Source organism: Eretmochelys imbricata, chromosome 1, assembly GCF_965152235.1.
Source record: "Eretmochelys imbricata isolate rEreImb1 chromosome 1, rEreImb1.hap1, whole genome shotgun sequence".
NCBI lineage: Eukaryota > Metazoa > Chordata > Testudines > Cheloniidae > Eretmochelys > Eretmochelys imbricata.
Window position 1 is genome coordinate 336,832,382 of NC_135572.1, and position 27,000 is coordinate 336,859,381.

At 40.7% G+C, this 27,000-nt stretch overlaps 1 protein-coding gene across 1 annotated transcript in view; it reads right to left on the reverse strand.

Moving 5' to 3' along the window:
- The window catches only part of MAGI2 (membrane associated guanylate kinase, WW and PDZ domain containing 2), a 1,194,001-nt gene that overhangs the window by 242,052 nt on the left and 924,949 nt on the right, over positions 1–27,000 (reverse strand). The window contains exons 7-9 of the mRNA XM_077807869.1: positions 19,486–19,543; positions 4,733–4,854; positions 3,277–3,459 (exon numbers count right to left, since the gene is read on the reverse strand). Of these exons, the coding sequence (XP_077663995.1) occupies positions 3,277–3,459; positions 4,733–4,854; positions 19,486–19,543 (363 nt within the window). The remainder of the gene's footprint in view (positions 1–3,276; positions 3,460–4,732; positions 4,855–19,485; positions 19,544–27,000) is intronic.

A 27,000-nucleotide genomic window follows, 5' to 3' on the forward strand; every position in this document is an offset into this window, starting at 1 on the left:
CCCTCTGCTGCAAATTAGGCAACATGAAGATCAAGGCACTGTTCAAGAGCAATTGATTGGTTTTACTGTTAACAGGATTCATTAGTCTCTTCTCAGCAGGTCTCTGTTGCACCATTTCTTCTACTAATTAGCTTCTTGAATTTTAACCTTGTGTACCAAATTGCACTTTGAGGTTGACATCAACAATGCGACTAAAGTTCAAGCTGATAGAACACTTATAAGATTTTACAAAAAAGAAATCTATATTTTAATTTTTGTTATATCTGCCACTTTTTACTTGGCATCAGAAACCTTCCACCATTTTAATGGCATGTTTTGTGCAAGAAGGGCATTTTAAAAACAGTAAAATTCAGAACCTCCACAATTCCAACTTGCATGGTCTTACAAAAGTTTATTTGGCCTTACAGCGCCAGCAGTAGTTCTAGGTGGTGTATCCTGACATGTTATGGTCCTAGTTATTCCCTCCCCCACAAAAATCTGCAGAAATGAGGATTGAGGGAGTAAATCTGCAAGGATCCCCACACGTTGTTCTCTATGAGTATGCACATGGGGCTTTTCCCAACCATAGATTAGGCTACCCCTATGACTCTGGTTTCAGTTGGGGGCCCCCCGCAAAGATAACATAGCCCCAATTTTATTATCTTTTCTCTAAAAATCTCTGTCAGGATGGAGGGAGAAAGACGTATGTGTCCATCAGCCTGACCAGTCTCCACCCCCTATCTCGAAAAAGATCCTAGGGCTAGGCAACACCATCTGCAGGGCATGGAGGTAGGGTGACAGCTGACCCCACCATCCATGGAGGATGAGGATAAGCACATAGAAGGATTCTTTCCATATATGGATCTGAGATGATCTTGTAAGCCTTTACTAAAAGTAGATGTAAGCAGGGTCTGCTGAATTCTTCCCTGATAGCTAGCTGGGAGGGGGAGAGACTTCTAGAGCAAACTGTATTTACATGAACACACCTACTTTGCTTAAATATCCAGCAGATAGAGTGGTGTGTTGCTCAAATAATCAACTTTGGCTGGTGTTGTGTTAAAAATCACTTTAGTACTGAATGCAGGGGTAGTGAAATGCTGTTACCAATGTTGTTGGCATTATTGTATGAATACAGGAAAGCAGGACCCTCAGCTGAAAGGACTTCGTTAAGCCAGGTGCCTGAATGCCAGAGTCCTGTGAAAGTAAGAGGGGTGGGGACAGGTGTCCCAGACAGGATGTGTAGACCCTCCCACAAGGGTCCTCCCTGGACTGGTTTAACCTGTTCCCCCACACTGTTCAAATAAAGAGCTATATAAGCTTCCTTGGGAGCCTCTTTGTTATTTTAAATGCTCATTCAGAGCTGAGATCAGTTGTGGTTGGATTGTGTTTCTGCCAAGCTTGCTAAGAGCTAAACATCACTGAGAGCTGAAATCATGTTGAGATGGGTAAGTGTTTCTGTGCAGCCTCCAAAGAGCTGAAAATTACTAAAAGACTGATGTGCAGATGTCACAGCAGAGAGGCAGGTGGCAGCAGATGGTGACTGACAGTCAGCTGGCAAATGAGTGGGTGGTGAGGTAGTGAGCAGAATGAGCGGCGGGGGGATGGCCAGGCAAAGAGGAGCAGCAACGGCTGGCAGGTGGCCAGGTGGCACAGCGAGTGGCCAGCAGGGTGGCTGACGGAGAGGGGTGGCAAGCGAGTGTCTGAGCAGCGGAGCAAGTTAGGTGCCTCCTTACCCCACCCCCACCTAGGGTGGGAGGTGAACTCTTCAAATGCACCTCTGAACCCTTTGTTTGCACTGACCAAAGACGGCAACTGTGAGTGGGGTACAGAGAAGAGGGCACGTTAAAGGGACTTTTGGGCTCCTGGGCTTAAGAACCCAAGGGGAAAAGGACACTGCCCAACTTACTTGGAGGGTGGGTCTTTGGCTTATGGTTTATGAACCCTGTTTGCAGTGTTTTCCCAAATTAACGCTGAGTTACTTCCCTCCTTTTATTGAAAGTTTCTTTTCTACACTTGGACTCTTGCTTGCAGGTGAGAAAGTATTGCCTCTCTGAGGCGACCAGGTGTGGTGTTTCAGAGTAGCAGCCGTATTAGTCTGTATTCGCAAAAAGAAAAGGAGGACTTGTGGCACCTCAGAGACTAACCAATTTATTTGAGCATAAACTTTCGTGAGCTCCAGCTCACTTCATTGGATGCGATGAAGTGAGCTGTAGCTCACGAAAGCTTATGCTCAAATAAATTGGTTAGTCTCTGAGGTGCCACAAGTACTCCTTTTCAGGTGTGGTGTGTAATTTTCCCATGTTACTGGGTGGGGGCTCAAGCTGGTTCTGTGTTGTATTGATGGAAAGGAACCCCTAGATATTGAACCCAGCCCTGTTGCTGCTGGCTCCACCTGGCAGAAGGGTTACATAGTCTTTACCCAGATAAGCAGAATCAAACATAATTTGACTATTTTAAAATATAGTCCTTCCTCCAGAAAAGTCTGAGTCTGTGTCTGTGGCCTCTGTCTCTACAGGCACAGAATCCTCACAGGTAATCTGAGCATGTGTTGAGAAGAGCATCACATCTGAGATCTGCTCTGCAGAAGTGAGAGAATTTTACCCTAAATAAGTAAAAGTTTGCTTCAGAGATCTTCATCATATCTGATCTTTATCATACCATATGATCTTCATCATTTGTGAAGAAAATATAAAAGTTTTCCTTTCATTTTTAGAAAGCAATACTCCAGGGAAATACTTCCCTTGGGAAATATTCTCTGAGGCAGAAATATTCTTCTTGTCCCAGAGGTGGATGAAGTTTTTGTCTAAAAATCTTTTTTGGGGTAAAAAATGTAGATTTGGTAAGTCCAAAACATTTTGCAAATGTGTGTCAGTTTTGCCAAATTGTTTGTGTCAAAACAAAACCATTTTTTTTGAAAAAAAAAATCAGAATATTTTGGTTTTTCTATTTCAAATGACTTTTCATTTTGAAATTTCCTTCAATTTTATTAAAAGAAACAGTAAACCCTTTTAAAAACCTCTCAACATTTAAATGAAATGTTTCATTTGACCAAAACCAATTTTTTCTAACTTTTTGATTTACCAATATTTTAAAAACCTTTGTTCTAGGTTGACCTGAAGTGATTATTATTTTTCAGAATGGCCAGCAACCCAAAAAACTAGTTATTCACACAGCTCTACTTGCACCATTCAGAATGACAGCACGAACACACCTGCTTATTTCTGCACTTAAGAAAAATGCTGCTCAAAAATCTAAGGCTGAAGTCTGATAATTATATCAAGGAACCAACTTAATCACCTGTTTCCATTTTGCCATCCTGTGCTGCAGGCCCATCAGGAATTACACTCTTCACCTGTAGAAACTCATCTGGCTCGTCCCCACCAATGATGGTAAATCCAAAGCCCATGTTGCTCTTCTTGAGAGTTGTGCTGAGGAAAATTCCCTTCAGTTGTGATGCATCACGGGTGAAGAGTGGTTTTTCTACATCAGTCAACACAAACAAAAAGAAAATAGTTCCAGTCAAGTCATAATATAACACAGAGTCACAAACAAAAGAGAAGAGAAGCAGCAGCAATAGTAGGTGGCAGTGTGGCATTTTGATATTAAAGGAAATAAAGAGTGTAAGCATTCCAGGAGAAATAAACACATTAGTGAGTCCTTATTTTACATTAATACAAAACCAACTAAGGAGGACTTTTCTATCTATGGCAGATCAGTCTTGGGGGTGGAAGGGCTAGGAATGCTCTTTGATAAGCACTGAAGCAAATGCTCTTGGAAATAAGTTTAGAGATAGATTGTTGTGTAGCTAAAATATTTACACAGTGATAAAAATAATATGCAAGGTAACTTTGAACTCTTAAAAATTATTCCTAGCCTATCAATTCAGTTTTGTATACCAAATAATTTATAATTAGTTTCCCCTCACGCCCCCAATAACAAAAAATATCCATTTATATCAGTGATTCAGACAAAAGGGTAAATTCCAGATAATCTTCTCACCCCAGACAAATGGAATTTCAGTTTCTGACAAATGACATTTACAATCGGTGTGACAGTTCAGTGACCTTTACATCTGTTTTCAATGTGCGTCAGTGTAAAGTGTGAAAATTACCATCAGGCAAGAATAAGCCTCACCTGGCTTCCAGTGCCTCTCTTCTGTGCTTTATTTTGCGAAAAAAGGTATGAGAAAGGTGAAAAGGTTTGTGACTTAACTTATCTCTCTACTTCTACAACAGTGCAGCTTGGCTAACAAGCAGCACTTGGACATACCATACAGACTGTACATTCCAGCATTGTCCCGCCGACACTGAGACAGATCATTCACACTGCGAGACCTCTGAGGAGCAGGATGCGGGTGAACGTGTTTAGGCCTAGGTAATGTTGATGAGGCGCTTTCTACTGTTACAAAGGAGAACAAGCCTCATTCTTTGGCTATAACCTTATGTCAAAACTTACTCATCTATCAATATTGACTTTTGCTAATACATTTCTTTCTAAGTGCAATCATTTTCACATTATCAAGATTCAGTGTTCTTGTAAACTCCTACAGCAATAGTGTCTGAGGCGTCAATTTAAATGATGTTTGCTAGATAGGTTATCTTAGAAACATATTGAACACCAATTAATGCTAATTCATAGAAGATACAATTAATTATTAATTAATTGTATTTTAACCAGACTATGTTAAATCATTGTCATAACACCAGGAAAGTACAGCAATTATTTTCTTCTTAAATCTGACATGGTACTGTACCTCGGAAACCTGGGGCCTGCATAGGCTTTGTTCCAAGTTCTGCGTTGGGCATGTTATGCTGCTGTAGCTTCCTTTTTGCTTCTAGGACAGGATTTTCAAATTGTGTTCTTCTATTTATGTGGCTGAAAAAAATTGGTAATGATTAAAAATTGAGTCCATTTTGTGAAAAATTATTATTTACTTCATGGGATCATCATCATGTGGGTTACCTGTATGTGCAACCCTTACACCAGCTTAAAAAACTCACACAAGTAGTCCTGTTGTAGTGAATGAGAATATACGAGTTAGCGCTCATCAGTGCAAGTAAGGGATACACAAATTAGCTCATAGCGGAAATAATTGGGAAGTAGAACAGATCAGGAATTTTTCAACAAAACTCTTTTTCTTTGAAAAATACCAATTGGTTACAACTGAAACTGTTCACGGGAAAGGGTCAGTTCTGACAATTTCTCAGTTCAAACATTTTTGGAGAAAAGTTTTGAAAAGATCAAAATGTCCTGTTTCAATATTTTCAAAATGATTTTTTAAAATAATTATAGTAAAACAAATTGAAACAATAAAAAAGGCCAAAAGTAAAACAAAAATTTCAATAATGTCATAAAAAACATAATGTCGCAAATTAACCTAAATTAAAAAAAGATATTGTTCATCTTTGAAAATTTGAGATTCTTTCTCTCAATTTATGATAGGAAAATTTTTCATAAACTTTAAATTTTTCTCTGATTGGTAAAACTGTTTCTTTTCCAGATCCATTTGGAAGTTCTCTGTCCTTTCAACTTCTTGCACTCTGCTGTAAATGTAAAGTGCCAATTAGGGCTGTTGATTAATAGCAGTTAACTCATGTGATTAACTCAAAAAAATTAGTTGCAATTAAAAAAATTAATCACTATTAATCGTGGCTTTAATTGCACTGTTAAACAATAGAATACCAATTGAAATTTATTAAATATTTTGGATCATTTTCTACATTTTCATATACATTGTATTCTGTGTTGTAATTGTGTATATTATTTTTATTACAATATTTGCATTGTAAAAATGATAAACAAAAGAAATAGTATTTTTCAATTCACCTCATACAAGTACTGTAGTGCAATCTCTTTGTCATAAAAGTGCAATTTACAAATGTAGATTTTTTTTGTTACATAACTGCACTCAAAAACAAAACAATGTAAAACTTCAGAGCCTACAAGTCCACACAGTCCTACTTCAGATTGTTCAGCCAATCGCTAAGACAAACAAGTTTGTTTACATTTACAGGAGACAATGCTGCTCTCTTCTTATTTACAATGTCACCAGAAAGTGAGAACAGGCATTTGCATGGCACTTCTGTAGCTGGCATTGCAAGGTATTTACGTGCCAGATATACTAAACAATTGTATGGCCCTTCATGCTTCGGCCACCATTCCAGAGGACATGCTTCCATGCTGATGATGCTCATTAAAAAAGAATGCGTTAATTAAATTTGTGACTGAACTCCTTGGGGAAGAATTGTATGTCCCTTGCTCTGTTTTACCTGCATTCTGCCATATATTTCATGTTATAGCCGTCTCGGATGATGACGCAACACATGTTCATTTTACGAACACTGTCACTGTAGTTTTCACGAAATGCTAAGAAGGTACCAATGTGAGATTTCTAACCGACCCAAGGTTTAAGAATCTGAAGTGCCTTCCAAAATGAGAGGGATGAGGTGTTGAGAGGGACGAGGTGTTGAGCATGCTTTCAGAAGTCTTAAACAAGCACCACTGATGAGGAAACCTCAAAACCCGAACTACCAAAAAAGAAAGTCAACCCTTTTGCTGGTGGGATCTGACTCAGATGATGAAAATGAACATGCATTAGTCTGCATTGCTTTGGATTGTCATTGAGCAGAATCTGTCATCAGCATGGATGCATGTCCACTGGAATGGTGGTTGAAGCATGAAGGGACATATGACTCTTTAGCACATCTGGCAAGTAAATATCTTGTGACGCCAGCTACAACAGTGCCATGCAAACGCCTGTTCTCACTTTCAGGTGACACTGTAAACAAGAAGCAGGCAGCATTATCTCCTGCAAATGTAAAGAAATTTGTTTGTCTTAGCAATTGGCTGAATAAGAAGTAGGACTGAGCGGACTTACAGGCTCTACAATTTTACATTGCTTTATTTTTGAATGCAGTTTTTTTATACATAATTCTACATTTGTAAGATCATCTTTTATAATAAAGAGATTGCACCACAGCACTTGTATTAAGTGAATTGAAAAATACTATTTCTCTGGGGGTTTTTTACAGTGCAAATACTTGTAATAAAAAATATATATAAAGTGAGCACTGTACAATTTTTATTCTGTGTTGTAATTGAAATCAACATATTTGAAAATGTAGAAAACATCCAAAAACATTTAAATAAATGGAATTTTATTATTGTTTAACCGTGCAATTAATCACGTGATTAATCACGATTATTTTAATCACGTGATTAATCACGATTAATTTTTTTAATTGCTTGACAGCCCTAGTTTCAATCTATGTGGCTATATGCTATTCTGCAGTATCACTGAAAAATACTCCAGCAACACAGGTTTTCAAGTTTTCACTATATGTGATTTCTATGCAAGAGAGAAACAGGATGGTGTTTGTGCATAGTGGTCCTGGATAAGCTGAAAACAAAATTAGCTGTTTATAATGAAATAGAAATCTTAACCCCAACAGTGACTGTTTAGGCAAATTGCTTAACAAAGTAATGGATCCATCATGTGCTGGATTCCCACAGCAGCAAACAAAATTATATTGAAGATGAAATTTTAACACTCGACTATATTTCTGTTGTATTTTATAAAAGAAAACAGGGGGGAAAGTGCAGAAACTAATTCATGTAGAGCACTGAAATGTGAAAAAATCACATTGTAATGCCACAACTTTCTCCCAATATGTAGCATTTCCCATGGCCCCTGTTAGCATGTGTTTTTCTCTGATACTGTGCCTTTGATATCCGGTAACTCATACATAACTTTTTCCCATACATTATATTCCAGAGCGTGTTATCAGGAGGATAATTTTTTTACTGACTAGGGAACAAATCCAGCAGGGTGGGGATCATCTCCTGTCTCATGTGGCATGCTTCTCCTGATGAAGCCAGAGGATTTGAGGGCACTCAGCATCATGCAGGTTTGGGCGATTGGCTAGATATGCATGTGAAGTTGTTGGATGTGTTGTAAATTACCGTTGCTCCAGAGAGGTAAATATTTATGCACACAGGACCAGCCTTTCAAAACAGTTCTCAGAGAGAGCTGCAGGGAATATCTGGTCCTGATTGTGGATGCTAAACACTTGAAGATCTGACCCTGAGCTCCCTTAGAATCAGGGATTGTAAAAGGTGCTGAGTGCATGTGACTTCCACTGAAGTCACCTTCATGATCCCATGCGAAGCAATTCTCTGGATCAAGGCCCTACCCTTTAGACAGTGTTATTTAAAAAAAATGAAAATATTCCAGTGTTCATTAAACCAAGGGGATAGAGGGGAAACAGCAATGTATCTTTAGGTGACCTAATATACCTGGTAATCCAAAAGGTGATGTCAGATGTTCGTCACCCAGAAAAGATTTCTATTGAAGTCAACAGGGACATTTGTTTTAAAGAGTGAAAGTGAAAAAAATTTGCCAAACTTTAAAGCTGCTATCTACATAACAAAGTCATCACTTGTAAATGTGGCTGTTAATAATAGGTAGAGCAGCAGAGTTGTGTAGTGGGTGACACTCACCTCTTGTGAGTGCCTCCTAGAGGCTAGGTGTGGTACTGCAAGCCTTTCCTGGCATCCCCTGTACGTTGTTAGCCTTGCTTGGTGGGTCTTCAGTGGCTCAGCCCTCTGGCCAAGTCACACAATCAAGGACCCCTTCCGGGAGTATTGAAGTCCAAAACAATCACAAAAGTCTTCAAATCCCCAGGCTCAAGCTGGACTCAGCTCCTCCTTCCTCAGGTGCCTTTGCTCTTCAGACCCTCCTAGGCTCCTTGGAGTCTCTCCCTGATGAAACTGTCTGCTCTCAACAGGTTATCAGCCCCATCTCTGGGTCCTTTAAATCCAGCCCTTTGCTTGTGCTTCTAAAGAAGACTTGTGGCTTAGGTCATTTTGCTAGCGGGGATGCCCACTACTCTGGGTCCCAACTCAAGGACCCTATAAACAGCAGCCATGTACTGCTGCCTCCATTTCGCTGTGGCTATTCCCTGAGACTTTTCCCACGTAGCTCCATTCTCTTCACCCTTAACTCAGGGCTGAATTTCTCAGATCCTCTCTCTCTCAGGTCCAGTAAATGCAGCCATCAACCCCTCCAGCCAGAACTGAGCACCCTTTCTTGCCCTTCAGGTCCCAGCCAGGAACTGACCTGCTAAGGCCCTGCAGCTCCTTTTATATGAGCTTGCTGGGTTCTGATTGGCCGCTTCCATGCAACTTTTCTAGGCAGGACTAGAGAGCCCATCTGTGCTGCTCCTTTTCTGAGGTCCAGTGTGGTAGAACCATGGGGCCTGCAGCAGGGAGCTTCAACGGGGCCAGGTGCCCGCCATCACAGTTTGGCATTAGATGGGGATGGCTCTGAGTTACTACAGAGAATTCTTTCCCAGGTATCTGGCTGGTGGGTCTTGCCAACATGCTCAGGGTTCAACTGATCACCATATTTGACATTGGGAAGAAATTTCCCCCCAGGTCAGATTGGCAAAGATCCCGGAGTTTTTTCGCCTTCCTCTGCAGCCTAGTGTATGGGTCACTTGCTGGGAAAAGCTAGAGTAAATGGTGGCCTATCTGTACCTTGAAGTCTTTAAATCATTATTTGAGGATTTCAGTAACTCAGCCAGAGGTTCAGCGTCTATTACAGGAGAGGGTGGGTGAGGTTCTGTGGCCTGCAACGTGTAGGAGGTCAGACTAGAGATCACAATGGTCTCTTCTGGCCTTAAAGTCTATGAGTCACAGTGGTAAATAAGCCACAGATATCATGGTTTCTCTGTTTGTCCATGGCTTTCCTTTGTGTCCATGACTTCAATAAAGCCCAGTGCAGAGGGGAGGCCTGGGGCTGGAGAGCAAGCCCGCCCTGGCCCGGTGAGGAAGGGCTGGCAAACAAGCCCACCCTGTATTCATCCCACTGCAGTGGCTTTTGTCCCACAGGGTTGGGCCTGGCTCCCTGCTTTGGACAATGCAACCTGGTGCATGGGGTCACAGCGCTGCACCTGTGCTGATGATATTAGTATGGAAGTCAGCTAGGAAGTGGAACTGGTAAAGGCTGATTTGACTAATGTTGCCTCAATTGCTGTTTCATTTTTCCTTAAAAAGACATCCAAATCTTTCATTTAGATACTGAAATTGTGTTTAAAACAAGTATTAATGGACATATTTGTTGAAATGAGCATCAAAATGTAAGATTTAGCTACTTTTTAAAATGAAAGAAACAGAATTGCTGAGATAACATGTTATTTTCTAACATAAGCAGTAACAGCGTGTCAGATAGAAAAGATAAAGAAATGTTGCGCAGTTGAGGCAGGATGCACAGTTTACAATAAGTACCCATCTGGTTAGTTTAGCTGTCCTATTAAGGAAACCGTGTTTGCAAATTGAGTTTCATCTTGTAGTTAATCAACCATAAAGGTAGAAATGCTCTTTTTGCGATTAGACAGCTGAAAAAGCCAGCACAGCACCATAATTCTGTGCGGGGCTGTGGAAGGAAGAAGGCTAGCGTTTAGTCTTTAAATCACAGGCTCTGTTAGAAGGTTGCACAAAAGTCTGACTCCCTCAGGGAACTGATGGGCAGGATCCCCTTGGAGAATAACATGAGGGGAAAGGAGATCAGGAGAGCTGGCTGTATTTTAAAGAATCCTTATTGAGGTTACAGGGACAAAACATCCCGATGTGTAGAAAGAATAGTAAATATGGCAGGTGACCAGCTTAGCTTAACAGTGAAATCCTTGCTGATCTTAAACACAAAAAAGAAGCTTACAAGAAGTGCAGGAGTGAAATCAGGAAGGCCAAAATCACACCTGGAGTTGCAGCTAGCAAGAGATGTTAAGAATAACAAGAAGGGTTTCTTCAGGTATGTTAGCAACAAGAAGAAAGTCAAGGAAAGTGTGGGCCCCTTACTGAATGAGGGAGTCAATCTAGTGACAGAGGATGTGGAAAAAGCTAATGTACTCAATGCTTTTTTTGCCTCTGTCTTCACAAACAAGGTCAGCTCCCAGACTGCTGCACTGGGCAGCACAGCATGGGGAGAAGGTGAGCAACCCTCTGTGGAGAAAGAAGTGGTTCGGGACTATTTAGAAAAATTGGACGAGCACAAGTCCATGGGGCCGGATGCGTTGCATCTGAGAGTGTTAAAGGAGTTGGCAGATGTGATTGCAGACCCATTGGCCATTATCTCTGAAAACTCATGGCGATCCGGGGAAGTCCCGGATGACTGGAAAAAGGCTAATGTAGTGCCCATCTTTAAAAAAGGGAAGAAGGAGGATCCTGGGAACTACAGGCCAGTCAGCCTCACCTCAGTCCCTGGAAAAAACATGGAGCAGGTCCTCAAGGAATCAATTCTGAAGCACTTAGAGGAGAGGAAAGTGATCAGGAACAGTCAGCATGGATTCACCAAGGGAAAGTCATGCCTGACAAATATAATTGCCTTCTATGACAAGATAACTGGCTCTGTGGATGAGGGGAAAGTGGTGGACGTGTTGTTCCTTGACTTTAGCAAAGCTTTTGACACGGTCTCCCAAGGTATTCCTGCCAGCAAGTTAAAGAAGTATGGGCTGAATGAATGGACTATAAGGTGGATAGAAAGTTGGCTAGATTGTCAGGCTCAACAGGTAGTGATCAATGGCTCTATGTCTAGTTGGCAGCCGGTATCAAGTGAAGTGCCCCCAGGGTCGGTCCTTGGGCTGGTTTTTTTCAATATCTTCATAAATGATCTGGAGAATGGTGTGGATTCTTGCACCCTCAGCAAGTTTGCAGATGACACTAAACTGGGAGGAGAGGTAGATATGCTGGAGGGTAGGGATAGAATACAGAGAGACCTAGACAAATTAAAGGATTGGGCCAAAAGAAATCTGATGAGGTTCAACAAGGACAAGTGCAGAGCCCTGCACTTAGGACGGAAGAATTCCATGCACCGCTACAGACTAGGGACCAAATGGCTAGGCAGCAGTTTGGCAGAAAAGGACCTAGGGGTTATAGTGGACGAGAAGTTGGATATGAGTCAACAGTGTGACCTTGTTGCCAAGAAGGCCAATGGCATTTTGGGATGTATAAGTAGGGGCATTGCCAGCAGATCGAAGAACGTGATCGTTCCCCTCTATTTGACATTGGTGAGGCCTCCTCTGGAGTACTGTGTCCAGTTTTGGGCCCCACACTACAAGAAGGATGTGGAAAATTGGAAAGAGTCCAGCGGAGGGTAACAAAAATGATTAGGGGACTGGAACACATGACTTCTGAGGAGAGGCTGAGGGAACTGGGATTGTTTAGTCTGCGGAAGAGAAAAATGAGGGGGGATTTGCTAGCTGCTTTCAACTACCTGAAAGGGGGTTCCAAAGAGAATGGATCTAGACTGTTCTCTGTGGTAGCTGATGAGAGAACAAGGGGTAATGGTCTCAAGTTGCAGTGGGGGAGGTTTAGGTTGGATATTAGGAAAAACGTTTTCACTAGGAGGATGGTGAAACACTGGAATGCGTTACCTAGGGAGGTGGTAGAATCTCCTTCCTTAGAAGTTTTTAAGGTCAGGCTTGACAAAGCCCTGGCTGTGATGATTTAGTTGGGGATTGGTCCTGCTTTGAGCAGGGGGTTGGACTAGATGACCTCCTGAGGTCCCTTCCAACCCTGATATTCTATGATCCTATGAAGTTGACCCAGTCACAGTAGAAAGTTTCACCTGCTAGAGTTAGTGCAAATGTCCATCCCTTGCAGATAAGTTTGGATTTGCAATAGTAAGGTGAATTAAGAGCACATCCATCCACTGAACCTTAGTTATGTACAACTGAGAGGAGAAGCAGCGTCTGGGCCCTCACACTCTAGAGAAAATTGCAAATATTTTGTGCTTAACTGAGTGCTAAGAGTCTAGATACTCCTTATGGCTGACCACTGCAAGGTGTTACACTGAATCTGATTACTTCAGTGGTTTATCCCCGCAAACTGCCCCTCCTTATTTTAGAGAGATACAGATGTTCTAATAAGTGGAGGGTAGGATATTCTTTCCTTGATAGTTTTAAAGTGATTCCTATAAAGTTGGATTGGATTTGAATATGCAAAGGTTCATAACCTAACTTTTCATGATTTATCCATTTTATGACATAATTAAAAGAGTTTATTGTAATGTGATTTCATCTAGTTAAAAATTAAATCTGTTAAATGCTAGTAATAAAGGAAGGTGTAACACTGTCACTTTTTATAATGAAAAATGGACAACAATTTTCACTACCAAATTATTGAGCTTAGAAAGCAGATTAAAATATAGCTCCTTATATTGACTATAAAAGCCTTTATAAAGCTAGTGCTGCTGCACTTTTAATGCTAGTCTATGAACATCCATTCTTACTATTCCAGATCTCTGCTAGATCCCATTAAAGCTTTTCTATTACAGTAAGTACAGTATGCCTTTAAGGTATCCTTTCCCTCCTTTATATTTTATCTGTGGGATGAGTGAGTTTGGCAACAACAGCCTAGAAACACAACTGCATTGCAGCACATGGGGCAAGGAGCCTGTCTCTGCCTGATGGAGGGTGGGCTTAAAATGCAGACAACTACATGCTCCATTTTGGTTCCACTGACTGTGTAATGGAACTGAGTAAGCCTTACCACTTTGCCTCAGTCTTTAATAAGGCTAAAGAGGATCTTAGGGATAATGGTAGCATGACAAATGGGAATGAGGATATGGAGGTAGATATTACCATATCTGAGGTAGAAGCGAAACTCAAACAGCTTAATGGGGCTAAATCGGGGGGCCCAGATAATCTTCATCCAAGAATATTAAAGGAATTGCAAGCCGATTAGCAAGAATTTTTAATGAATCTGTAAACCCAGGGGTTGTACCGTATGATTGGAGAATTGCTAACATAGTTCCTATTTTTAAGAAAGGGAAAAAAATGTGATCCGGGTAACTATAGTCCTGTTAGTTTGACTTGTGTAGTATGCAAGGTCTTGGAAAATTTTTTGAAGGAAAAAGTAGTTAAGGACATTGAAGTCAATGGTAAATGGGACAAAATACAACATGGGTTTACAAAAGGTAGATCGTGCCAAACCAACCTGATCTCCTTCTTTGAGAAAATAACAGATTTTTTAGACAAAGGAAACGCAGTGGATCTAATTTACCTAGATTTCAGTAAGGGGTTTGATACCATGCCACATGGGGAATTATTAGTTAAATTGGAAAAGATGGGGATCAATATGAACACTGAAAGGTGGATAAGGAATTGGTTAAAGGGGAGACTACAATGGGTCCCACTGAAAGGTGAACTGTCAGGCTGGAGGGAGGTTACCAGTTGAGTTCCTAAAGGATCAGTTTTGGGTCCCATCTTATTTTATCTTTTTATTATTGACCTCGTCACAAAAAGTGGGAGTGTGCTAATAAAGTCTGCGGATGACACGAAGCTAGGATACAATTTAGAGAAGGACAGGGATATCCTACAGGAGGATCTGGATGACCTTGTAAACTGGAGTAATAGTAATAGGATGAAATTTAATAGTGAGAAGTGTAAGGTCATGCATTTAGGGATTAATAACAAGAATTTTAGTTATAAGCTGGGGACGCATCATAGACTCATAGAATATCAGGGTTGGAAGGGACCCCAGAAGGTCATCTAGTTCAACCCCCTGCTCGAAGCAGGACCAATTCCCAGTTAAATCATCCCAGCCAGGGCTTTGTCAAGCCTGACCTTAAAAACCTCTAAGGAAGGAGATTCTACCACCTCCCTAGGTAACGCATTCCAGTGTTTCACCACCCTCATAGTGAAAAAGTTTTTCCTAATATCCAATCTAAACCTCCCCCACTGCAACTTGAGACCATTACTCCTCGTTCTGTCATCTGCTACCATTGAGAACAGTCTAGAGCCATCCTCTTTGGAACCCCTTTCAGGTAGTTGAAAGCAGCTATCAAATCCCCCCTCATTCTTCTCTTCTGCAGACTAAACAATCCCAGCTCCCTCAGCCTCTCCTCATAAGTCATGTGTTCTAGACCCCTAATCATTTTTGTTGCCCTTCGCTGGACTCTCTCCAATTTATCCACATCCTTCTTGTTGTGTGGGGCCCAAAACTGGACACAGTACTCCAGATGAGGCCTCACCAATGTTGAATAGAGGGGAACAATCACGTCCCTCGATCTGCTCGCTATGCCCCTACTTATATATCCCAAAATGCCATTGGCCTTCTTGGCAACAAGGGCACACTGCTGACTCATATCCAGCTTCTCATCCACTGTCACCCCTAGGTCCTTTTCCGCAGAACTGCTGCCTAGCCATTCGGCCCCTAGTCTGTAGCGGTGCATTGGATTCTTCCGTCCTAAGTTGAGGACCCTGCACTTATCCTTATTGAACCTCATCAGATTTCTTTTGGCCCAATCCTCCAATTTGTCTAGGTCCTTCTGTATCCTATCCCTCCCCTCCAGCGTATCTACCTCTCCTCCCAGTTTAGTATCATCCGCAAATTTGCTGAGAGTGCAATCTACACCATCCTCCAGATCATTTATGAAGATATTGAACAAAACCGGCCCCAGGACCGACCCCTGGGGCACTCCACTTGACACCGGCTGCCAACTAGACATGGAGCCATTGATCACTACCCGTTGAGCTCGATAATCTAGCCAGCTTTCTACCCACCTTATAGTGCATTCATCCAGCCCATACTTCCTTAACTTGCTGACAAGAATACTGTGGGAGACCGTGTCAAAAGCTTTGCTAAAGTCAAGAAACAATACATCCACTGCTTTCCCTTCATCCACAGAACCAGTAATCTCATCATAAAAGGCGATTAGATTAGTCAGGCATGACCTTCCCTTGGTGAATCCATCAATTAGAAGTAACGGAGGAGGAGAAGTACCTTGGAGTATTGGTTGATCATAGGATGACTATGAGCCTCCAATGTGATATGGCTGTGAAAAAAGCTAATGCGGTCTTGGGATGCATCAGGAGAGGTATTTCCAGTAGGGATAAGGAGGTTTTAATACCATTATGCAAGGCACTGGTGAGACCTCACCTGGAATACTGTGTGCAGTTCTGGTCTCCCATGTTTAAGAAGGATGAATTCAAACTGGAACAGGTACAGAAAAGGGCTACTAGGATGATCCGAGGAATGGAAAACCTGTCTTATGAAAGGAGACTCAATGAGCTTGTCTTGTTTAGCCTAACTAAAAGAAGGTTGAGGGGAGATATGATTGCTCTCTATAAATATATCAGAGGGATAAATACCGGAGAGGGAGAGGAATTATTTAAGCTCAGTACCAATGTGGACACAAGAACAAATGGATATAAACTGGCCACCAGGAAGTTTAGACTTGAAATTAGACGAAGGTTTCTAACCATCAGAGGAGTGAAGTTTTGGAATAGCCTTCCAAGGGAAGCAGTGGGGGCAAAAGATCTATCCGGCTTTAAGATTAAACTCGATGAGTTTATGGAGGAGATGGTATGATGGGATAACATGATTTTGGTAATTAAATATTCATGGTAAATAGGCCTAATGGCCTGTGATGGGATGTTAGATGGGGTGGGATCTGAGTTACCCAGGAAAGAATTTTCTGTAGTATCTGGCTGGTGAATCTTGGCCATATGCTCAGGGTTTAACTGATCGCCATATTTGGGGTCGGGAAGGAATTTTCCTCCAGGGCAGATTGGAAGAGGCCCTGGAGGTTTTTCGCCTTCCACTGTAGCACGGGGCACGGGACACTTGCTGGAGGATTCTCTGCTCCTTGAAGTCTTTAAACCATGATTTGAGGACTTCAATAGCTCAGACACAGGTGAGAGGTTTTTCGCAGGAGTGGGTGGGTGAAATTCTGTGGTCTGCGTTGTGCAGGAGGTCAGACTAGATGATCATAATGGTCCCTTCTGACCTTAGTATCTATGAATCTATGAGTGTTTTAGGCAGTATTTAGCTCAAAGGAGATGCCCCAGGGACAGCTTAATGCACAGGAATTGCACAACACCTGTTAGTCTCTAAAGTACATAGCCACTTGTGCGGAAGATCATTAGTCACTACCAGCAGCTGTATAAATATATATTTGGGAGATATGAAGAGGATTACTATAAAGAGATATGTGAACGCCATCACTTACTACACAGGAATATTATAAAAACCCAAGCATAAGGACAGAGGAGTAATTTCTTGGCATTATTCATTATATACAGGGGTTCAAAAAATCCACTCACCTGTTTGCTTGGGGTAGGTAGGAATTTGGACAGGGTGAGTGATTTGGGTCAGGGGCAGAGCTGATGGCTCCTTCATCTGAGGGAAGAGGACAAGCTGGGGAACACAGAGATCCAGGGCAGCTGCTGCTGCTTTACAAAGGATTCAGCAGGACTGTGGCCGAAGCGAAGCTTTTGTTTTTGTGATGGGGTATACAAACCCCACACTGGACCAGAAGGGTTTAAAGGACAGTACTGGGCCCAGGTATCCCCACCCCTGACCCCTGCAGAGCACGCTCCAACTGGAGAATGGGTTGAAAAGGGAGCAACCCAGCTCAGAAGGGGGAAGGCTGGGGAGAAAGACAGACTTACCCAGAAAGCTCCTGACAAGAGGGCTGGAGAAGCCTTCCTGAGGGAAGGGAGGCTATATGCTGAGCCCAGTTAGCTGACAGTTAGCTGACAGTTTGGTTACCTTTCCTTTTTCTTTACACCTTTCCTGGGACTAAAAGCTGGGAGAGAAAAGCAGTGGTAGGAAGTGACCCAGGGAGGGTGACTCAGAGGCACTTTTGGTGGCCAGATATTGTTGACCCTCTTAGGGCCCTGGGTTGAAGCCTGGTGGAGTGGGTGGGCCTGGGCTCCCCTACCACTGCCTTCATTACAGGAGAGACTCAAACCACCAGTATTCCTCACCACACTTCTGAGTAAAGGAGGACCAGGACTGTAAGACCGGCCCACCAGGGTGTGGGGGGCACTACCTGCGCTAACCACTAGGCAACCCAACTCACCAAGGACTCTATTACAGTTCTGTTTTTGTTTTGGGAGGTCTGGAGGAGAGGAGAGGAGGCCCAGGTGCTGTAGCTCTTTTATCAGCTGTGGAAGGGAAGCCCTAAAAACTTGGCTCCTAAATTCTCAGGGATCTAAGAGGCACTCTGCCATCTTCCTGCCCAACTGATGGCTCTGCACTGCAGTTTGGAACTAAGAAAGCATGAGAGCTGGTATATTTCCAGAATGAGCCAGCATAGATGTAGTGTTACTATGGAATCAAGAGACAACAGGGTATCAGAGAACTATGGGTTAAGCAAACTGTAAAACACTGTAATTTGTACTGGGTAACTGTGGAAACAAAGAGAGGCTCTCAGTGTAAGGATCTGAGTTTGGGTTTTTCTTTTCAAAACCTTCTTCTGTAAGTTCTTCCCTCTAGAATAAATAGATCTGCTATTTGTTTCATAGATTTTTGTCTGGTGTGTTTGCCCCTTTCCTCAATTGGATGGGCTCTCAATTCACTATCTGTGGACTGTGACCAGGGGAAAGTGAGTTAATAGTTTCTGGGATTGATTCTCCATGGCTTTATAACTTGGGTAGTCTATGACACCTGTGCAGAGAGAGAATATAATGCTATCATTTTGATTAGGTATCATTTTATTGCCACTTTAGACTCACTTTGCACAAGTGTCAATGGCTGCACAAGATAAAAGGCAGAGGAGAAGCAAGCCATTTTCATCTCTCTCAATTCTTGGGTATTTTATGTAAGCTCAAGTTAAACAGACTAATCAATTACATCTATTCTTTTGGGTAGTAATCCGCTTTACCCCACTGCACAAAGACCTATACTAAATGGAAGGGAGAAAGGATCTTTTCTTTATTTTGTACACACACCATGTTCTCCTGGAAAAATGCAGGCAGAGATTGTGCCATTAAAATAATAGAAAATTACATTCTCCTTTTCTAGCTGTGTCTTTAGGTGCAAAATTACAATGCCATGAGTTTCAGAGTAGCAGCCGTGTTAGTCTATATCCTCAAAAAGAATAGGAGTACTTGTGGCACCTTAGAGACAAACAAATTTATTTGAGCATAAGTGGGTTGTAGCCCACAAAAGCTTATGCTCAAATAAATTTGTTAGTCTCTAAGGTGCCACAAGTTCTCCTGTTCTTAATGCCATAAGTGAGCATAGAAAAATTTCACATAAGATACAACCTGCACTCATACAAAATAATGTGACTCTCAGACTTACTGCAAAGTAAGACTATTCAGAATAATATCATTATGAAGTAAAAATGATTACGTTTTATTCTGTTCCTGGATTGGCAAGGATTTGCACCTTGTTTGATGCTTGTCTAAAACTTGTTAAACAGAAAATAAAACACATTTGATTTAAATGCTCCCCTCAACCTCCCCCCCCCTCAATATTTCTAGAATACACAGGATGAGATCAGGGCTCAAGAAGAAGTGACAGAGTAACCAGTTTGAAAGATACAGAAACTGTTCATTTACTGCAACTATATTGGAGTCTGATAATTCCTGCGTAACCTGAAGTCAAAGGGGAAAATAATTGTGCCCATACCTTTCCAATTCAAACACTGAACAGGATATTAATATCAGGTTATGAACTATTAACAGCAAATTAATATTGAAGTTGGGAACTTACTCAACATAATAAGTGCCATAAATGGGATCATCAATTTTCTCCCAGCCATATGGAAGCTCTGAAAAACAAAGAGTTATCTCTCTCAGTAAATATAGCACAAAATGCCAAGATTTCTAGTAATGAAAGAGTAGAGTTCTACTGGGTGCTGAGTGTAGCAACTGGAGAGCAAAGTTGGATTTAGTGCTCAAAACCAATGCCAAATTTTAGGCATGTGCCATGGCAGCAGCAAGTAGTAGTGACTTGAAAATTGGCATGCCAATCTAGAATTCTCATTCTCTAGAACAGGGGTTCTCAAACTGGAAGTCGCGATCCCTCAGGGGGTCGTGAGGTTATTACCTGAGGGGTCACAAGCTGTCAGCCTCCACACCAAACCCCGCTTCACCAGCAGCATTTATAATAGTGTTAAATATTTTAAAAAGTGTTTTTTTAATTTATAAGGGGGGGTTGCACTCAGAGGCTTGCTGTGTGAAAGGGGTCACCACTACAAAATACAATACATTTTAGTTGAGCTACTTTTTTATTCTGCAGACAGCTATGCCAACCGGCAATAGCAGCATATCATGTATAATCTCATTCCCTAGTGATATGCTGGGCTTCTTCTTCCAAAGGTACATAGAGCATACAGTTGTATTTATTTAAAGGGAAGCTGCCAAGATAAAAATCATATTAAAAATTCCCAACATTGTACATATTACTAACCAGGACTTAGAATATTACAACAGTAGTTGGGAGTGCAAAAAATCAAACTAAAAAAACCAACTCCATGAAGTGAATAATCATTAATGCCAAGGCAAGATAAATTTGATGGAGGCTCTGACTCACAAATCTATGGGTTTTCCTAACATATTCCTGTTTGAAGTGGGAGGAGATGAGGGAAGAGTATGCGATCATGTAATTAAAGAATGAGGTTGCATGGACAACCTCAAGTCTGGCATTTCTTAGTTTTGGAGTGCTTGACTTTGCTACCTTATCACACTTTTAATATAGTTATTTTGGATGTAGTAAGTCTATAAACCTAGGTTAGATAGAATCATCAAAGTTCATATGCAATGTAAACCATTAACCTTGCATGAGGTCCACCTGCATGACTTGAACTTAGCCCTTTGTTTCACAGATATACTGTGGCTATTCACCCCTTGATGTGCTATAAAAGGCTGACAGGAAAGAAAGATTTAAATGACAAAGAGTGAGCTTGAAAGAGCTGCAGATAGGAACCGCTTTTAAAAATATTCTCTGCTGGATACCTCTCAAACAATCACATCTGAAATAGTAAACATTGGTTCTGCTCTGACTGAACTTGTTTAGACTGCTGTGGCATCTTAATGGGGAGGCACAATTTCTGGCAGCAGTGCTTCATCGGCAGGTCTTCCTGTCACACTGTCCTGTGCAGGAGTTTCTGCTTTGACTGTCCCCGAAGCTATACAGAATGAATAATCCCCCTGTGAAGACTAGCAGATAGTATTTAACTCAAAGAGAAACTCCACAGATGAGTAATTTAAAGCTCAAAAGCCTGTACCTTAATTTTCTTAGTCTAAGTTTTTCTACTATGACCATAATCAAGTCTTTCTAAAGTAAATCAAACCTTTATTTGGCAATCTGAATTTGAACAAAGTTTGTGTCTCTTTTCTGAGGTTATTTTAAAACTGCAATAGCAAATGCACAAATGCAAAATAATTTATTTCAATAGTAAGGTGATCAATAGTGAAAGTCCTGGGGTTGTCCCCTCCAGACACCTCACCAGAACTTTAAAACAATAAAGAGACTGATCCTAGAAAATCCTTTACAGGTTTTATAGGGCCCTGTGCATGTTGGCACTGGATTTAGGGAGCCTGGTCCATGCTCCATGAATATTCACACGAGGCAAGTAGTGCATAGGTCCTGTGCTGACTGTCCGTACAGAGGTGAATTTTACACTCAGTGCATATATGATCAATACAATTCATATTTAGGTCTTGCTATGAAGGCTCAGTGCTTTGCTTTGCTTTAAAAAGCTCCTGCCCACCTGGGACACAACAATACAAGGGATTTGTCTTACAAACATAGACACACACTTTATTTTATCTGCATCCTGTGAGGCTTTTCCATTCCAATTTATTGTGTTAACTTAATGACAATAAAGATACTCTCCATGAGAGAACAAATTAAACAGGTAACTAGTAAATATTTATGTCTATATAAATATATAGTGTGTTTAAGAATATATATAAGCAATGCTCTAACTGTCATTTAGTTTCTTCCATTTGTGGAATCTTTTCAAAGTTTATTGCAGTGTACATTTTGCTGGAATTGGAAGTACCCCGTTTCTCTTTAGAGTTATACACTCTTAAGATTATATCTAAAGAACTTAGATACAGCGGTTTTATTTTCTGTGAATATACACAAATAATGTGACGATTTATTATTAGTCTATCAGTCCATGTTTTTCTAATGTAATGATACATAACAGCATTTGTGAACTAGCCCAACTATTGATATTTCAGATGGACGATTCCATTTTCTAGTGTAAAAATCTGTAAAAATTTAACAAATTGGGCATATTATGGAGAACCCATTTTATTTTTTGAAATGGATGGATTAAACCACTAATTATCTAATATCATAATATAGTCATTAGTTTGGAAAAAATGAAATTGAAAATTACCTTTGTGCACCATAACGATAGATATAAACTCTACATAAGGGTATGCCCTAATTTCATTCTTCCATTTGAGATGCACCATGAGAGCTATGTTTAATTAAAATTCTACGCAGACCATTGAAATGAAATTGCCAGAGCACAAACGCGGGGCTGCTAGCTGAAGTTTGCAAGATAAGGTTAGCAGAGCATAGTTTAGTGCATAGCTGTTGTTAGAAGAATCTTCTGCTACATTTGCTTTAAGCAGCCTCATGATTTTTTTCCCTGTCATTAAATAGTGGCATCTATTCTGTTTTCACTGGGGAACTGAAAGATTACATGAGGGCAATACTTTCATGTTTCATAAGATAGCCAAGATAGACATTTGAACAATACTGGATGTCTGCATTGCAGTTAATCTTCATCATTTGGTCCACTGTGTCTGGTGCTGATTGTCAGGGATGAGAAGCAAGCAGTAAACATTTATAAAAGGACATTATAATAAACAAAAAATGGAAGAGGCTACTACTCACAACAGTAATTTGAGTTGGGAAGATGACGAACTTACATTGTGCTTTCCAATTTTCCTTTTGCGACAATGGGATATGGAGTTTTATAAACTTTACATAATTTCTGCACCCAGCAGCATCACAGAAAGAACAACATTGTGTCAAAGATCTTTGCATTAATGAAACAAACTCTACTCTTTTTTATGCTTCTGAAACACCATTGACTTCAGTGGGGTTACCCTGGGTAACAGAGGAGAAATTTTAGTTCCATGTTGTTTACTTGGGCTTTTTAAAATCAATATAATATTTCACCTTAAGGTTAGATCAGCATTCTGATGGGATTTCTTTTTAAAAAATGTGAAGGTGAAAACCAGCAAGAGTCCTTTGCAGGGTTTGGACAATACAGATATCAAGTTTGGAGATAGATATTCCTCTTTTTGTGACCATATATGTGCTGGGTATACAGTATATGCACAGTGTAAACTGTACATTTTACATTTATCCATTGCCAGAAAAGTAGAATCCAGTTAGAAGCATAGTGATCATTGTCAGTTACAAAAAAAGAAAATCCAAACTACATGGCAACATTCAGGTACCTTGCTCACGATGCACATGAGCCAGGTTTTTAAATACAGAATGAGTCACCTACTTTCAAATGTGTTAAACGCTCAAGTATTAACAAAAAGTCCTAGGTTTTCCACCAGATCCACCAAAAAAGGTTTTTAAAAAAGATAAAACAGCTTTAATTTGCATACAAGCAGGTCATTTTAATAATTGATGGCAGAACCACCTCATTGCAGCCTACTTATACTAACAATCCAGATGCTACATCTGCTATCTGAAAAGGTGCTGCCTTTCACATCCATTCTTATTGGTTTCACTGTACATCCCAGGGGATGGAAAGAAGGGAAGCATTATGGATCTTCATATACTGAGATGAAGAAAATCAATTACCATCACCAACAGGAAGGACTCGTATTGTTGTAGTTCTTGCTGTTTGCCACATTGGGAATAGACACACAAGCCCTCCAAAGGTTTTGAAACAACAGCCTACATTGCATCACTGCCCTATTATATGTATGTCAAGAGATTAATAAGAGAACATCTGAACAAAAGGACAGTGGGATTTTCCTTGCATCAGTCACAGAAAAAAGAGGTTGAAAAAGAAAAATATGCCTGCTGCTCCTGAAAGTGATTTTAGTGTCTGATACATGGAAGAAATTGTTCAAGAAGAATTCACCCTGGTGAAAAATATTATCCCTATAAAACTATCAAAGTCAATGTCAGCTTGAGTCACTTGCTAGGGAAAAAGCCAGTCACACAAATTAGGACTCTTTGTGGAACCTGTACAACAGACCTTCCTGATAATATTGAGTTTTTCCATTCACCAATCTGTGTTCTTTATTCATTTTGTGTTGATTTGACTCCTCTCTTCTCTTTCCCCATTCCTTATTCAGCTTGTGTCTTCATAATCTAACTACAACCTGGACAAGTGTCTCATTAATGTTGTGTTAAAAAAATAGTACAAGAAACATGTAATGTAGTCCAATTTGAATTCTGAACAGTTGAAGTTTCTATTAAAGTCCTTTCTGAATACTAGTTAATCATCTAAGTTTAGGTGCTCAATGGATACTACAAACATCCAAGAGAATGTTTACATTGACTACACAAGAGGTTATAAGAAACAAATACAATAGCGATGTGGTTGCCATTTGGAAAGGGTTACAGATCACCTTACAAAACTCAGGAAAAAAGATATTGTATATTCATTCAGACAATTGTTCAACACAAGTCAGAGAAGTCCTTATAGGGCAGCCATCCATGTAGCATTTGAAAGCCTCATGTTGAAACCCATCTTCAGTCTGCTATAATGCTCTAAACTAACAGTTCGAGAAACCTGTCCAGGTTTGCAAATACTGGCCGTATTTAAAATTGGAAAATGCAGATCACTGATCCCAACTACACTATACTAACTTTCAAAACAAAGGATATGAAAAAAAATGAACTGGATCAAAAATTGAAGGCTAAATCTCTCACTGTCTTAACAACTCTTAACACACAGATAGATATTAGGACAAACAACCCTGCAATCACAAAGAAAGCAGCTTCATTCTTCAAATTCTTACAGACTCTTACAAACCACTCACTTAGAAAACCCACCAGCTCTCAGTCAAAACCATGTTTACCCAATTCAAACCAAACACCAAAATAACACTGTTCTCCAACTGCCATCCACATGTCGGTAAATCCCACAAACACATTGTCATTGCATTCCACAACCTGTCTGTAATTACAAACTATTTCACTCATTATTTATTCTCATGGATATGAGGTTGCATATAATTATTTCCCCGTGCAATGGAAACATTGAATGCCTGAGTGATGGTGTACTTGCACTATAAATATATTTTAGATCTATTAAATACATTGGCTGTAGGGTGTTGACTGACAACCATTTATTTCCTTGAATACTACTCACTGCAATACATAATGTCTTTAATCATCTACATCTTGTGTCAATCAGTTTCAGAAATTAGTAATATTTAGTCTAGTCTATCAGTTTTTGTTTTCTCCCAGAGTTGCTAAAATAAGACAGTTACTTACCTGTATAGTGACTGTTGTTCTTTGAGATATGGTTGCAGACATGTATTCCACTCAGGTGTGTGTGTGCCTATTGCACCAAGGCCAGCGAACTTTACCTAGCAGTATCCGTAGAGGAGGTGCTTGCAACCTTCTGGCTCCCGTTCCTTTATTATTTAATAAATTATTACAATTATTTAAGGGCTGTACAATCCTGACCCCTCTCAGTTCCTTCACATCAAATGCCAATAGTTGAGATCCAATGCAGAGGGGTGGAGGATGGGTTTTGGAATACATGTCTGCACCTACATCTCAAAGAACTACAGTTACTCTATAGGTAGGTAACTATCTTTTCTTCTATGAGTGGTTGCAGATGTATATTTCACTCAAGTGACTCACAAGCTGTAGCAGGTGAGCTTGGACTCTGCTTAAAGAATACTGCAGAACTGCCTTCTGAAGTTCGCATCCAATCTTGATGCAGCCATAATTGCATAGTGTTTGGTAAAAGTATGTGTGGAAGACCTGGGAGCAGCCCTGCAAATGTTCAATATTGAAACATAGTTGAGAAGTGCCACAGACATCACTTGGGGCCCAGTTGAATGAGTCCCTGACCTTTGTGAGGTGTGGCCTGAGTTACTCCAAACACCATTGCAAAAAAAGGAAGTTATCCAGCTGGAAATAGTCCATGAGGAGATCACCCAACCTTTCGTGTGATCCGCATAGGAGACAAAAACATGACATAATGAACAAAATGGTTTAGTTCTCTCCAAATAAAATGCCAAACACAGTCTCACATCCAATACATGAAGGAGCTGCTCATCTGTGTTTGAGTGTGGCTTAGGAAAGAATATAGGTAAGTATTTTATTTGGTTCAGGTGAAACTGTGAAACTACTTCAGACAGAAGGTTTTTGTATGTGGTCTTAGGGACACTTTGTTTTTGAAAATTGGGTATATGGGGGTCTTGCCAAGTTGCCATGGCTCAAACAGAGTACCCAGAAGGGCAGCCAGCACAGTATTAAGGAACTGCTTCTTTCACCAGTGGAAAAAATATGAATGATTCCTCTTAGAAATCCCTCAACCATGGAGTTTGAGAACATTGACTTCCCCTGGATCAGAGGATGGAACATCAAGATTGCCACTAAGTGGACCCTTCCCCCCGCCCCTCCCCCCCCCGCCAATGAGTGAATGCAATGTAGCTTGAGAATTCTTTAAAGAATGTAACATTTTGTCAGTTTTCTCTGAAAATAAAGGTCAACTGTCAAAGGGTAAGTCCTCAATTGTCTGTTGGGCCTCCAGAGCCATACCAGAATTGTGCCACAAAGAAGCCCTCTTCAGAGTTACAGCAGAGGCCATAACTCTAGAGGAAGGAATTACCATGTCCAAAGCAGACAGTAGTGACTTACGGATGGCCACTCAATGGCCTTCCACAATGAAAGCCTTAAACTCTTACCTGGAGGATTTTGGCAACTTATCTGTAAATTGTGCCACAACTTCCCAATTTATAAAATTGTACTTTGATAAAAACATTTGCTGATTGGCAACATGTATTTGTAAGGTGTGGGAGGAAAATTTGTTCTACTTCATCAAGCTTTTAGAGTCCTTGTCTTTTGACTTATATCTCCCCTGCCTTAACCTCTCACTAGCTGCCATTACAACAAATGAGAGTTAGGCACCAGATGTGTGTAGAAGCACTCAAAACCAGAAAGAGGCACATAATATCTCTTATCAGTACGCATCACTGTAGGTGAAAGGATGCTGGGGTGTTCCCTATGGTCTTTGCAGATCCAAGACCATTCATCTATGGGGAAAGA